Source organism: Oryza sativa, chromosome 11 (genome assembly GCF_034140825.1).
Source record: "Oryza sativa Japonica Group chromosome 11, ASM3414082v1".
Taxonomy (NCBI): domain Eukaryota; kingdom Viridiplantae; phylum Streptophyta; class Magnoliopsida; order Poales; family Poaceae; genus Oryza; species Oryza sativa.
Genome location: NC_089045.1, coordinates 24,576,965 through 24,591,212, shown reverse-complemented (window position 1 = coordinate 24,591,212; position 14,248 = coordinate 24,576,965). Strand labels below are relative to the sequence as shown.

General features: G+C 44.3%; 3 protein-coding genes and 1 non-coding gene across 5 annotated transcripts; 3 read left to right on the top strand and 1 right to left on the bottom strand.

The window, feature by feature from the left end:
• The first annotated feature begins 338 nt into the window (after positions 1-338).
• On the top strand, positions 339-2,097 carry LOC107275499 (uncharacterized). The gene is made up of 2 exons (XM_015760832.3): positions 339-373; positions 489-2,097. Exons 1-2 carry the CDS (start codon positions 340-342, stop codon positions 1,754-1,756), a joined length of 1,302 nt encoding a protein of 433 aa, XP_015616318.1. The 5' UTR covers position 339; the 3' UTR covers positions 1,757-2,097.
• A 1,218-nt stretch (positions 2,098-3,315) lies between these two features.
• Positions 3,316-4,973, top strand: LOC4350839 (uncharacterized). Its single transcript, XM_015761290.2, has one exon. It carries the CDS (start codon positions 3,359-3,361, stop codon positions 4,835-4,837), a length of 1,479 nt encoding a protein of 492 aa, XP_015616776.1. The 5' UTR covers positions 3,316-3,358; the 3' UTR covers positions 4,838-4,973.
• Positions 4,974-6,187: 1,214 nt separating this feature from the next.
• TRNAR-CCU (transfer RNA arginine (anticodon CCU)) lies at positions 6,188-6,260 on the top strand. The gene has a single exon. It is a non-coding gene; the product is annotated as a tRNA-Arg (tRNA).
• Positions 6,261-6,543: 283 nt separating this feature from the next.
• Positions 6,544-13,387, bottom strand: LOC4350837 (notchless protein homolog). 2 transcript variants are annotated; one of them, XM_015759819.3, is made up of 14 exons: positions 13,253-13,387; positions 12,945-13,118; positions 12,464-12,545; positions 12,259-12,348; positions 11,715-11,840; positions 11,112-11,239; positions 10,602-10,801; positions 9,624-9,687; positions 8,583-8,693; positions 8,346-8,483; positions 7,839-7,981; positions 7,712-7,766; positions 7,310-7,366; positions 6,544-7,194 (listed from the first exon to the last, which is right to left on the bottom strand). In XM_015759819.3, the coding sequence occupies exons 2-14, from the start codon at positions 13,107-13,109 to the stop codon at positions 7,111-7,113; spliced, it is 1,443 nt and encodes a 480-aa protein (XP_015615305.1). In that variant the 5' UTR covers positions 13,110-13,118; positions 13,253-13,387; the 3' UTR covers positions 6,544-7,110. The 2 variants fall into 2 exon arrangements, with proteins under 2 accessions (XP_015615305.1, XP_015615306.1); XM_015759820.3 differs by having other exon boundaries at positions 12,945-13,109.
• Between the last annotated feature and the right edge of the window lie 861 nt (positions 13,388-14,248).

Here is a 14,248-nt window from a genome sequence, read left to right as displayed (position 1 = left end):
TCACTGACTTGTGGGCCCGACCGTGAGCAGGAGCAGTATTGTACGAGGGCCTTACGTCAGCATCGTCACTCTGTGGGGCCAGGATGTAAGTGACAGCGACGAGAATTCAAGCAACTACGCGGGTGGTTTAACGGTAGGGAGAGCTATATAAATTGGGGAATCCTTCGTCTAATCGGCTCGATCGGGTTCTCAAAACTTCTCGAAGTTTCCAGTGATTTCACCCCACCCCTCTCCCTCCTCCCCCTCACCAATTTCCCCGACTCTGTTCTAGAAGCTTCTGGAAGGTTCAGGATCAGGGGGGCCGTAGGTAGAGCTCGCGCGTCTTCCCGGATCACGGCGATGGCTACCGGCACCGGCACGGGCGCCGTCTCAGGTGATCTCCTCGTGTGAACCACGCGGTGGTTTTGGGATTGATTTGGGGGGGTTTTGTTTGTCGTTGCTAAGGTGTTCGGTGGAATGCCTCTGACGAGTTCGTTCTTCGTTCGCAGGGCCGCCGTCGTCGTTGGACCTACCGCTGGGGATCGTCGGCGCCGTGCTCCGCAGGCTCCACTCCTCGGCGGACCGCGCCGCGCTCCGCTCCGTGTTCCGCCGCTCGTGGCGCGCGGGCGCGCGGGACTACCCGCCCCTGGTGCTGGCGCCGCCGCTCCCTCTGGTCCTGTACCCAAACTTCGCGCTCGCCAGCGTGTTCTCCGACGGCGCCGCGGCCGCCGGCCACCGTGTCCCGCTTCTCGCCGCGCTGCTCGACGGCGCCTTCCCGGGACAGTGCATCGGCTGCTTCGAGGACTGGCTCGTCTGCACCTGGCTCCGCCTGAGCATCCCGCTGTACCCCACCGTGGGCGCCGATGGTGGCTGCGTCTTGGTGAACCCTTTCTCCGGGGAGAAGGTGTCGCTGCCGAGCCCGACGGCCACCCATTCATGTGGCGCCATTCAGAGGTCTGTGCCTGTCAGCAATGGCGATGGCGAGGTGGTGTGCACCATCCATGCCGATGAATACGCAATGGCTCTCTACAAGGCAGTTCTGTCCGCGCCGCCCAACGCTGGCTCGAGCTCGAGCTCTTCCTCTGAGCTAGACCTCGGCTCCAGTTGCATTGTCGCTGCGGTCTCTCAGAGAAAGGGAGAATACAAGCTTGCCTTCTGCACTCCAGAAACGCCATCTTGGTGCATATGTGAGGGCAACTGCATCAAGAGTCACATTGACATTGAGTTCTATCTGGGGAAGCTCTACATGGTCGACACCCGCAATGGAGATCTCTTTGCCTTTGAGCTTGAGGCACATGATCACGTCTTTCCGGTGGTATCTCTCGTCGAGCGCTGTCTGATTGAGAAGCTGCCCTCAGCTGAAGATGGTGACCGGCAAACTTACAATCTTGTGCAGTCTCTTGGGAAGCTGTTGCTACTTGTCAGATACTTCAGAGAGAGCTGGGACCAATTTGTTGGAGTCAGAGTATTCGAATTGAGCTTCAACTCAAACCCTTGGAAATGGATAGAAAAGAAGAGCTTGGATGGCGAGAGCATTTTCATCAGCTCATCCTGCAACAAGTCCTTTGCCGCCTCTCAGTATGAGGAGATTGAAGATGACCGCATCTATTTTCTTGATAGCCTCTGCCCTAAGTTCAACCCTAAGAAGTCAGACAGCTATTCATATTGTTCCCAGGTTTACAACATGAGAGATGGAACAATCAGTCCATTCTTGATTGGGACAGGACCAATGAGCAATTACTTGGGGTTCCCAATGTGGTTCTGTCCTACTCAATAAATCGCAGCACCGAAGATGCAATTGTTGTTGGCTTTGTGAATCATTTTGATTCTGTGGATCATGATGGTGTCTCCATGTCTGGGAAATGAGATTGTAAATCAGCAGAAGCTTCTGTTGTTTCTGGATGAATAATACTGCAAATAGTATAACCTCCTGAATGAACTGCACACCTTTTCTGACAGATGAAATTCTTGAGACTTGCATGCTCTGATGTTACTTGTAATCTGTAGATATATCAGTTGTTGTCATTGGAACGTATACTTTGAATGATACTCCTTTTGTTGATGTGTTCATGATGAAGCTATATTGATCATTACAATGTTGAAATTTTCTTGTTCCAATCTGCTACTAGCCGTTGTAAAAAGTTCCAGTAGACAACCAGGTTCCTTTTCAGTGCCTGTTGAAAACCTGGATGGAAAATCGGCATCTGAATTCTTACTTACAAGCTGTGAAAAGGATTTGCATAAAATTATCTTTGTAGTGTCCCAACCTGAATTTACTTTATGCTCTTTGGTTATATTTGAGTTGTGGAAACTATACTGCTTTCCTGACTTCTAGGATGAGCTCTTATCCGGATTTCAAGTTTAACTCTTCTTTCTTGAGGCCGATGACAACTGGCTGCTGTTGCGGCAGCCATTTCCACTGTGAATTTGTGTTGATCAATGTTTGACCGGTTATCTAGACTTAGTTTTTCAGTAACTTAGACCTCCTGCTAATTTGTCTGGTGAACAATGCCACAGGTAATCCCTCTTTCTTCCTTCCTCTGCAATCCAATTGCATGATCCGGTGCACAATTTACTGACGATCTTCCAGTGCAAGTGGGTAGTCCCACTATTCGTATAAAAACCCGCTTGCTAGTTTATTTTTACATGGTAATACAAAATTTAGAAGAAAAAATAAACTAGAAGTGGGATAAGCAGGACAAAAATAATATCGCTATATGCCTGTATCTGCATCATGTCGTGGGTTAACTGAACTATATTTTCTTCGCAAAAGTAATAGAAAACTGAACTAATATTGGTGGAATATAGCGATGATGCTACATTCATCAGCTCCGGCTAACTCCTTTCCTTTCTTTGTTTTTTATCTTTGTTTTCTTTCTTCCTTGGCATAGGCTGGTCTGGCTGAGTGCGTCGTGTATCAAAACTCTATTCTTCTAATATATTGACATGTAATTCTTTTGGCATAGGCTAGTCTGGCTGAGTGCGTCGTGTATCAAAACTCTATTCTTCTAATATATTGACGTGTAATTCTTCTGCGCATTCGCGAAAAAAAAATAACTGAATATCATCGCCCAACACTCCATTCTGCTTGTGTTCGGTAGTCTACCATGTTGACTTGCCGGGCCGTATAGGAAGCAACTTGGAATTGGGCCGAACGATCTACGTGGGCCGAATTGGGCCCAGAGGATTCGATGGGCTGTCCGACCTGCGATGTGAGGTGTATCCGGCTTTTGGCCGTGCGCCGTACGGATATGCCCACGTGGCGAAGTCCCACGACGCCACGACACTCCCGTTTGTATAACTGTTGCATTGGAGTCGATCCCTTCGTTCGTTGGATTCGCTCTCGCGCGCCGCCGCCGCCGCCGCCGCCGTCGCCGAGATGGGAGCAGCCGCCTCGACGAACAAGCAGCCGTCTCCTCCGGCCAATGAGAATATGGAAGAAGAAGCCGAAGCCGGCGGAGATCGTTGCTGCTGGTCGTGGTTGCCGGAGGACGTCCTGCTGACCGTGATGGGGTTCATGGAGGTCCCCGACGTCGTCCGCTCTGGAGCCGCGTGCTCCGCGTGGCGCGCTGCCGCCGCGGCCTTCCGCCGCCTCCGCCTCTCGACGCCGCGGCAGCCGCCGTGCCTGCTCTACGCCTGCGACGCCTACGGCCCCGACGCCGCCGCGCTCTACTCCCCCTCGACGGCCGCCACCTTCTGCGTGCCCTTCCGCATCCCGCGCGCCGTCGCGGGCGCGGCGCACGGGTGGCTGTTCGCCACCGACGACGAGGCCAACCCGTACCTCGTCAACCCCGTCACCGGCGCCCGGGCCACGCTGCCGCCGATCACGACCCTCGACCGCGTGAGGAGCCGCGAGACCCTCGTCGTCGGCGGCGGCGGCGGCGTCGTGTACGGCGTCGATGTCTCCCCGACCGTCGGGGAGAATATACGGCACATCACCGCGGAGCGAGCGCGCGACTGGATGTTCCGCCGTGTCGCCGTCTCCGGCAGCCCTTCCGCCGCCGCCGGGTGCGTCGTCCTGCTCGTGCACATGCCGTTCTCGGAGCTCTCCTTCGCCAGGCCGGGCGACGCGCGCTGGACCTCGCTCTCCGGCGTCGCGGAGCTCTCGTTCGCCAGGGCACCCAACATGGCCATGGTGGGCGACTGGGGCTCGATCCTCGCCATGGGGGAGCTCCATCACCGCCAGTACTGGACCAGCATCGTCCACAACCACAAGAACGGGCTCTTCTACCTGCTGCGCCACTGCGGCTCCATCTTCTCCCTAGACCTCACCGGCGGCGGCGCGGCGTCGTCGTCGTCTCCGTCTCCGGTAGCGCGAACCGTCCTGAGCTCGCCGTCGCCGCATCAGTACTCCTCTGGTCCCAAACCCACACAGTACCTCGCCGTCACGCCGCGCGGCGAGCTCCTGCGCGTGACGCGGCGGTGGCACCAGACGGCGATCGTCGCTCCGCCGGACGCCTCCAACGGCAGGTGGCACGTGGAGCACGCCGTCGCCACGACGGGCGTCGAGGTCGAGGAGATCCGCACGCCGCCGCCGCCGCCGCTCGCCACGGCGGCGTCGACGGCGACGGCGATCAGCGTGGCGGGGCTCGGCGGCTGCGGCGACGTGGCGCTCTTCCTCGGGAAGAGCTCCGCGGCGTGCATCCCGACCGAGGGCTTCCCCATGCTAAGGCCGAACTGCGCGTACCTGACCGACGACGCCGGCGGCGACGTGGTCCGGTCGCCGGCGGCGAGGCGGGACTTCGGCGTCTGGGACTTCGGGAGCGGGAGGCTGCAGAGGCTTGGTGACGTGTGGCCGCTTCATCACCCGTGGCTGTATTCTCCTTCTCCGATTTGGATTACGCCTTCTCTTTATTAGGACTGATAATTCTATATTGTTCTCGCTTGTTAATGGCATTGTCCAATGCTTAACTGATACTAATCCTAAATATTTATCATTGTATTATGGGTCAGTTGAGAATGCAAATTACTGAATATGTAGATGCTTTTGAAGTTTTGATAGCTTGTTGCTTTTCTGTACTTGAGCCTGTAGACCGAACTCTGTATAATTAACAATGTTTTAAATAGCGAGCTAAGACATTTAGCGGTTAGCTTCTCATATAGCTATAGTGGTAGTTATAACAGGCTAAATAAAGCTATATATAGTGGCTAAATTGTATGCAAAATAGCTAGAACCCTTCTTAAACAGCTATAGCGAGAGATTTTAAACCTGACAATTAATGGAATACTGTAATTAGAGAGATTTTACAGTTCTCGATAAAATCTTTCGGAACCAAAATTTTACATTTTAATAATATTTGATACCAAATTGTATACTAGAAAATATGGTATTTCTTAGCATCTTAGGATAATAAAATTATCCTCTATAACAATCGTCATTCTATCTGAACTCTTAAACTCAACTTTTACCAAGGATGTTGTCATCTGGGGTAACAACTCTATAGTACTAAACACCAAACATTGATGTGTCATGTGAAGTGTCATTTATGAACTGAACATTTTGGTTACATCCTCCCCCATCCATCCTTCTCCTCGTATGCACTTTATTAATAAATTATAAACTATTTTTTTCTCACAAATTATTTATATTGATTTGTGATTTGATTGCACTTAAAATCCTCCCAAAAAAACAAAGGAAAGAAAGAATCCCATTGAATTTGGCATTGTCGATTAACCCTTGTCGTAATGATATGGCTTTTAATAATTAAAAGTGATATAATATAATACAAAGTTATCTTTATGTGTTCTAGTTGACTCTACTCTTGATCTTATCACACGAAGAATAGAATACTATATACGCAATGTAATTGTACTCTTAGAATCAATTGTGAAGGGTCTTTTATTACGTTTTGGATGGTGTAGTACATACCTGATAACGTGCTACAATCTATGTGATATTGGAATGTTTTTTCAATTGAACCTTTTCTAAAGTGAGTTAGGGGTTTATCCCATCACCATATATCTCTTTACTTTAGATACCAAAACTCACTAGCTGTGTGCCTAACAGCGGAACCTGAAGATCTAAACTATTTACATTATTAAAGAAAATATAAAAATACTATCATTGATATATAGTTTTCAAATGGATCTACTACTGAATGTGCTTTCTCTAGCTTGAAATTTCACGGGCTTCATCAATTCAGCCATCCTCAGCGGTTTGGATATGTAACTTTGAATAATTTGTCAAGGTAGCTTATTAACAATATAAGCGCCTGTAGCTCAGTGGATAGAGCGTCTGTTTCCTAAGCAGAAGGCCGTAGGTTCGACCCCTACCTGGCGCGATTATTTATATTTTTTTTAATCTTTACTGCTTTTAAATTTTTCCCTGTTACTTTTATGTAGTGTAACTGGGCATTGGAAATTTGGAACTAGACTTCTTTACGCATTCTTCAATTTTTTGAAAATTAATTAGTGATAGAGTTCAGGTCATCTCCATGTGCTTGAAAACCTATGATTACTAGAGACATTGTTGCCTTTGCTACTTTCCTGCGACTAACAAACACTACGTGGATGCTACTGTGTGACTAACCGTCTGTCGTTTAGTTATACCATACACCGATCATATGATTATGGAATCAGATCCTCTAACTTTCAGTGGCTGACATATATCCCCAAAACCAATGGGCCCATATGTCAGTGACCCGTGTCAGATCGCAATACAGCAAAGGAGACTCATCCTATGATTACATATGCCCAAACCCAGACTATCTGCAGACTGCAGGATGTGAGGACAGGAACAACTGTTTGCTGATCATGGTGGTTTTCCTTTGCATGTTCGGTGATATGGCCTCTAAAAAGTCTCTAACAGCTAGCCTGACCGATGTAAGTAAATCCTATTTTGGGTGGCCAGCCATGGGAAGAACTTGCATTTCCATGGCGCTCACATCCCTTCAAATCATTGAACTGAAATCGGTTGTGATTGCTCCAACAAATTGGGAATTGCATGTTGACTTCATGGAGTATGGTTTGAATGTATGTCCTTCCTAGGTAATCAATCTCCTCTTGAACAACCTTGCAAGTTAACCGCCATGATCTACTCCCAGCTTCCGACTTTGTGACCGATTGATGAGTTCAATGTTTAGTGCCACCATGAGAACAAGCTTAACGGGTGGTCAGAAGAATCAGCCGGCCCTAGTTCATCCAAAGCTTGAGGACCCTGTCTTTCCCACCAGATGCAACCTTCTCACCGTCAGGGCTCCAATCCACAGCATACACCTTACAGATGTTACATACAAATGTGAATATCATGCTGATTGTTCTAGACTTACCCGCGCAGTTAGTCTGGAACAAAATGGACTTACTAGACAACAAAAGGAAAATACATGCGTACCTCATCTGCGTGGCCTGGCAAGTCCTGTTTCAACTTGTGTGTTCGAATATCCCAAACCTGAATTATACAAACAGAGAGCGTCAGCGCTCAGCAGTTAGATATTCACGGGGAGATAGAGCCTCATAAAAAAAGATAAGTGTATCGGTCAGTTTGTGCTATCAAGGTCCATGCTATACAAGTAATTTGAGTTTATAATCCAGTATGCATAAAATTAGAAACAATTATGACATCTCAGTAGCAGTTTCAGCAAATTTTCATGTTGGATTCACCAGTTTTTGGGATGATTATTGAAGCATCACAGTAACTCCTCAAAGGCAACATACAAACTGAATGGATTGTTGGTGCTCGCCACATAAAAGACAGGATTTTGTATGCCAGAACCAAATGGAGACAAATATATACCTTTAGGGTGGAATCCTTGCTTCCACTGAGTAGAAGCCTACTGTCGGCAGACCAGCTGAACAAAGAAATAATGATATTAGGCATCACAGCATGTATTAATGGAACACTAGGAAGATGGAAACCCTACCTGATCTGGTAGACATCTGCAACATGTCCTCTGAAAGCTGCAACGAATTTGCCTGTAATACCGTTCCATAACTTGACAGATTTGTCAAAGGAGGCACTGGCCAACCACTGCCCATCAGGAGAGAAGTAGACATGGTTTACGAGCTGCACAAAGCAAAGCAAATGACAAAATCATTTATAAGCACAGGTATAGATAAAGAATTTAACCTGGCTTAATAAAACAAAGCCATAATATCAGTTGGTTTATGTCAACTTGTTCGAGCCATTTGACAACTTAGAAAAGTTCTAATGATTATAACAATAATCTGATCTCTAGATGGGTTTGGACGCTTTCAGACCATTAATTCAATGACACTGATTCATTATTATTGTAAAGTTTGGGGGAGGGAACTCAGAGGATTCCCAATCTGTTCTCAGTATTCAATGGGGCAGAACTGAGAGCAAGAAACGGCACAAGTTGAAATGTACAAATGCAAGAAAATTTGCTGGAGCTGTCAAGACAACATACCTTTTGATGACCAGTCATGCGAGCTTTGGGCTGTTTACTAATTGTTGGTTCCCAGAGAAACATAGTAAAATCATCAGAACCTGATACTAGTCTCTCAGGCGCATTGCCCCTCATCTTCTTGTATCTTGCAAGGGCTGCCTGAATATTCAAAATTCTCAAGTCACAAAAATCATTTCAGCAAGCGACAAATGGAAACAACAAAAACAGTTTTAGCACTGATTTATGATTGCATCATACCTCCTTCATTTCATCTGCAGTTGAATATGTTTTGCCAGTATGGTCATAAGCCCCAGTGCGCAAAATATACTCGGTGCTCAAAGCAAGTGAATTGACCCAGTGCCCATGACCCTGCATATGTGTAGTAACTACTTTAAAAAGATGACAGACACTGACAACTAGCATAGAATAGCTGACTTGAAAGTATGGAAATAATTCACTGCTACAAAAATATTAAGTCCAGTAAATGTGCAAAAATAGCAACAAAATAATATTAAAAATAATCCACAAAATCGTTTCTTGGATACGACTGATGATTCACAATTGAAAGGATACTTGGTATTTGGTACTTGATTCATGAATTCAAGAATACAATATTACTTCCTCCATTTTCTTTTGTAAGACGTTGGTTAAAACTTAAAAATATTAAAAAAATGGAGGGGTTAGTTTGATCATTGTGGGAAGCACATATTGTCCAAAATAAATTTTCATACCCCCAACCCCCATTTAGAGTAAACCTTCAACTATTTGGCAATGAATTTTTCTATTCACAAAGCAACCAGTATCAGCTAGCTATTGCACACAGGCTGTCAGCATGCGCCTGGTGCAATTAGTATCAGGAGGGTTTGGCTTAGCATTTCGTATATGGGCATCCTAGTAAATATGAATTGTTCCTTGGTCTTTGAGCCCAAACCAAGCAAATATGGCCTTTCATAGCCTACCTGTATCTTAAATGACCGAATTATTTTAGCCATCGAAGTATTTTCAGAAGGAAATAAACATGAATAGTCAGATTGGGTGTTCATAAAGAATATGCATTCACATGAGCTTATTCTGTCGGTCAGGATGAAGGAAAATTAGAATATGGTGTGCTAACATCAGCCTCCTACATGGTTTCACTACAGATCCATGCAAACTTGACAGTTCAGCAGGACCAAATGTTTTGAATTGAAATTCATCTCCAGATCCAGTACATCTGTATAACAATGTGGACACTGACTCATGGGAGCATAAACATTTCCATAAACTTTAGAATGCCCAGTGAAAATGCTGGTACATTACCTGCAGTGTTTTGACCAACTTTCCCTGAGAAGTTTCCCAGACTTTGATTAAGCAATCTTCAGAACTGCAGTACACATACATTGGTTTTAGAATTTTATCCATCTATCATTGTTTCTAAAAGTGTACTTCTCAAAAACAGCTCTTTGTACAGATAATCGTATAGCGCCATCAACCATCAAGTATCATGTATTCATGTGTGGCATTACTACAAACACTCATGGTAAATGTTAAAATAAGAACTTAGATTAACCAACTACAGTGCAGAATTCAACCATTTTTGCATAAAGTTATGCTGTCTATTAGGAGTGAACAAAATAGCAATGGGTGCATGAGGAAAAAGAAAATAACTGGAAGCCTTAGCCAGATAAAGGTCTATGCCTACCATCAGAAGCCAAATTATGGTGTTAAAAAAAATCAAGTATTGGATATTTCACTATAAATAGATTTAATAAATTTTGGTAAATGCAGGGAATACTGAGGCACCAAGAGAGGGTTGTAGCCTGGGTTGCTAAGAGCTATATTTGTAGTTTCTTGCTCACGATTGCCAAAGTAGAAACAGTAAGCACTGGTATGCATATTGATTTCCATTCAAAATACAGATTAAATATGTTCGTTATCCTATCATATTCAGAATTTACCATGACAAATAAAAAAATTGTTTTGAGTCATTTGTGGCCTCAATAAATTAATCTGTCAAAAGGTAGCAGAGTTGACAAACACAGAGGTTTTACATCATATATCTGCAAAGTCAATATATCGATTTTACTATAAAATATGTTAATGTGTATGACAACACTGGTACATGGTAGAATCCTGAATACAGATGGCATTACTGCATTTATTGGCATACCTGTTTTAGCAAACCAATTCATATTCTGAAGCTAGTAAACTAATAATTCATATAAAAGATAAAGGACAAAGCCGTGATCCTTTGTCTAAAAAGGAAGAAAGGACGACCTATGTATACAATAGTCTTACCCAGTGTAAATCAAACCGTCTCCACCCCACTTGACACAGGTCACCGAATTAGTGTGACCTGTAAGGGCAATAACGCACTTCCTTGTGGTAATATCCCAAATACGTGCGTCACCATCCTTACTTGCACTTACAAAACGGCGGCAGGGAGCTTGCAAATGAACTGGCTCCCAAGATACAGCAGTAATCCATTTTCTATGCCCCTAATTTGTATAAGTCCACAACAAATGAGTACTGGATGGCACGAAAAAATGAAACATCCACAATATCTAAGTACAGTGTCCATATATTCTGTCCAAAACTATGTGCATGTGAATCTATCATACCAAGAAAAAACATCGCAGCAGTTCTTTTCAACAAACTAATTTTCCACATACACATAAATTCACACATAGGGCAGTGAGATCTGGAAATATGCAGATCAATAGCTAGCATAAATTTTTAATTCATATTTCTACACAGCCTACAGGTTACCACTTAAGTACTTAACTGAAAAGGATTTCATGATCTCACCGTAAGTGGAGTGCCCAATTGTTTGCCTGTTTTTGGGTCCCATAATATAAGCTCCCCTGACTTGCTTCCACTAACAAGATGGTTCCCATCAGGTGACCATGCAATGCAGAGCACCCAGTTTTTGTGGCCTGGAAGATGCAAAGTATGCAACAACTAACTTTCAAATACTAATGGTAGAAGATATTGGATACAAAGTATGCAAAAGGAACTATCGGATATTGACCAAAAATCGGTTTATGTGATGTGTTATTAACAAGAAATAAATTATTCTGTATTTTAAAGTTCCAGGGCTACTAACTCACAGCTTTGCCCAACAGAACTAATCTAAAAGGAACAACAATGAATTACTACAACATTAAACACTGACTATGAAGATTAATTAATGCTAAAAATAATTTACATGTTTATTGTGAGTTTGACCAGCTTGATATCTCTCATGGTAAATCACAAATGTTGGTAAGCACTTAGTTATCATCAAGAAGAATAGCCATGCCATAAGCATAAAAACCAGCATCAATGCATTGTAAATGTTACAGTTGTTTAAGACATGAGAAACATGACTGCAAATTACCAATACCAATATGCAAGAATTCAAAGAACCACCTTTGCATGTGAACAATGGGGTCTGCGTGTTCAGATCCCAAAACCGAACAGTGGTGTCACCTGAACCACTAGCCAAACATCTTCCATCAGGGCTGAAAGAGACAGCTAATACGGCTTCTGTATGGCCTGCAGATGGATAAGATAATCAAATCATTTCACAGCAGTGTAATCTAAGCACAAAATAAATAAGTAGTTTTGATTTTTCATGCATATGGTAAACATTTGATGATCACCTAGGATAAACATGTCCAAAAGCATCTTAATATGCCTGCTCTAGACTCTTCTACCTCCTCCCCACCCCAAACACACAAAAAAAGTATCTACATAAAACTACATTCATTACTATTGAATAATAGGCCTGTACAAACTAGTATTGTGAACCATGGATACATACAGTGGCATCTACAACAGATAAAACAAATGCAAAGATTTCTGTCCGATGATATTCCCATGATAATTACAGTTCTATGAGAAATTACCAAACAAAGAGTCATAAAATTGTAATAGAAAAGAAAACAAGTGTAATGAACATAATCCGACTTACCAGCAATTGTAGCAGAGCATCGGTTGACTGGCCTGATGCGGAAAACTGCTTGTGGTTGATATACTATGCGCAGGGTGACCTCAACATTTGCTTCATTCATTAAACCAAAATATACAAATCAGAAATGATACACCACACCTAGCGTATATTATTTTTCTTCCCCAATGAAAAAAAAGTATAGATGAACTTCAGATTGGAGTCCCACCATTTTTTTGCTGCATGTAAGCACCAAGCTGGACAGATAGCTCTTCATCTCCGATGTAGAATGCATAGGGCAACTTGTCCTCCTAAAGTAAATGTTTAAAGTAATGAGGTCACACAAGTAGTACATTACATAGCTGAACATAAATTTCCCATGATACATCCATTCAGATTTTTTTTTCTTTTTATGTGAAAGCTTAAAAGTAGACTTGTCCTTGTTGTAAAGGCATTAATTTCATCTCCCGCCAATGAATTATGCAAAAAAAATCACAGAATTAAGGGAAACAACTCCAGACAGCTTGTGATGTTGCCTAGTACTCTAGTTAGGTGGTTTCACAATGTTTTCTCAACAAATAAATCGATGTGACAAGTGGTTCCCCAAATCCGATATGAATATGAATTTTAAAATTGTCGCTAAACCAAGGGAGCTAGCCCTCCGGCCGGCATGGTAACAATAGCAGTGTAAAAAACGCAAGCGTGCATACGTTGTGGAGAAGATGGTTGACGATCTCCTGAAGCTGCGGCGGGCCGACGTTCTGCGGCAGGTAGAGGGCGGCGCCGAGGTGGTCTCCCTCGGGATTGACGAGCTGGCACATCACGCTTCCGCTGCCGCTGCCGCTGCCGGGCTCCTCCTGATCTCGGTTCTCCATCTGAAATCCCTAGCAAGGAGCGGGATGGGGATCAGTCAGTTGAAGAATCCGTCAGTTGAACCCCAAATTTTGTTAAGGCAGAGAGAGAGAGAGAGAGAGAGAGATGAGGAAGAGGATGTGCGTGCGTGCGTGCGGAAGCTCACCGGCGGCGGAAGCAGGAGGACGGCGGCCGGCACCAGTAGCTGCTCGGCGGCGGCGGCGGCGGCGGCGGCGGGCGGGTGGCAGGTGAACTCGAGAGGAGGCGGGGAAGGGGGAAGCGAGATGGTCGACTAGGGCGCAACGAGTCACGTGGGGGCCCAAGACCAATTACATTACTCGGATGCTGGCTGTATGGGCTTTTATGGGCCAGAAACATTTCACATATGGAATATGTTCACTATTGGACCTTCATCTCGACGTCCAGTTTGAATCGTAACCTTGAATCACAAACAAGCCCATATGGCCATATGTCTATATTATCTGAGAGATCAAAGTAAGGGCAGTAGGTTCTCAAACTGTTACTGATTTAGTAGTGATGCTTATAACTTGGCGAGGGAGTTTAACTTGTAGTAACTCCATTTATTTTATGTTTGATGCCATTAATTTTTTCTTGTGTTTGATCATACATCTTATTTTAAATTGTTCTGTAAATATAAAAGATATAAGTTATATTTAAAGCACTTGTAATAAAAAAATCATAACAAAATAAATAACAATTAGATTTTTCTTAATAAAAACGAAATATTAAACTTACATTAAAAATCAACGGCGTTAACAATAGAATACGGAGTAATAATTTAGGCCGGCGTATGTGGTCGTTAGCTCTGTCCAAGAACGTCTGTAACTCTTTTTTTTTGTTGTTTGTTTGCTTAATTAAGGGCGGTGTTTCTAAGGAACAAAGGCAGCTGGCAGCCTGGCACTAGTACACTAACAATTTTTTCGTGCGGTCGAAAACGATTTTTGCATATGGATATTTCAACCGTCTGTAACGAAGTGTCTGCAAAAATCACTACTTTTGTGTACGGTGGCACACCCGCATCTGATTTTCGCGTGTGGGATGGTTATATCGTCCGCATGCAAAAATAAAAAGCCGAAAAAAATAAAATCTAAAAAAACAAAACCCTAACCCTAAAGCCGCCGCCGGCGGCCTTTTCGTGGTC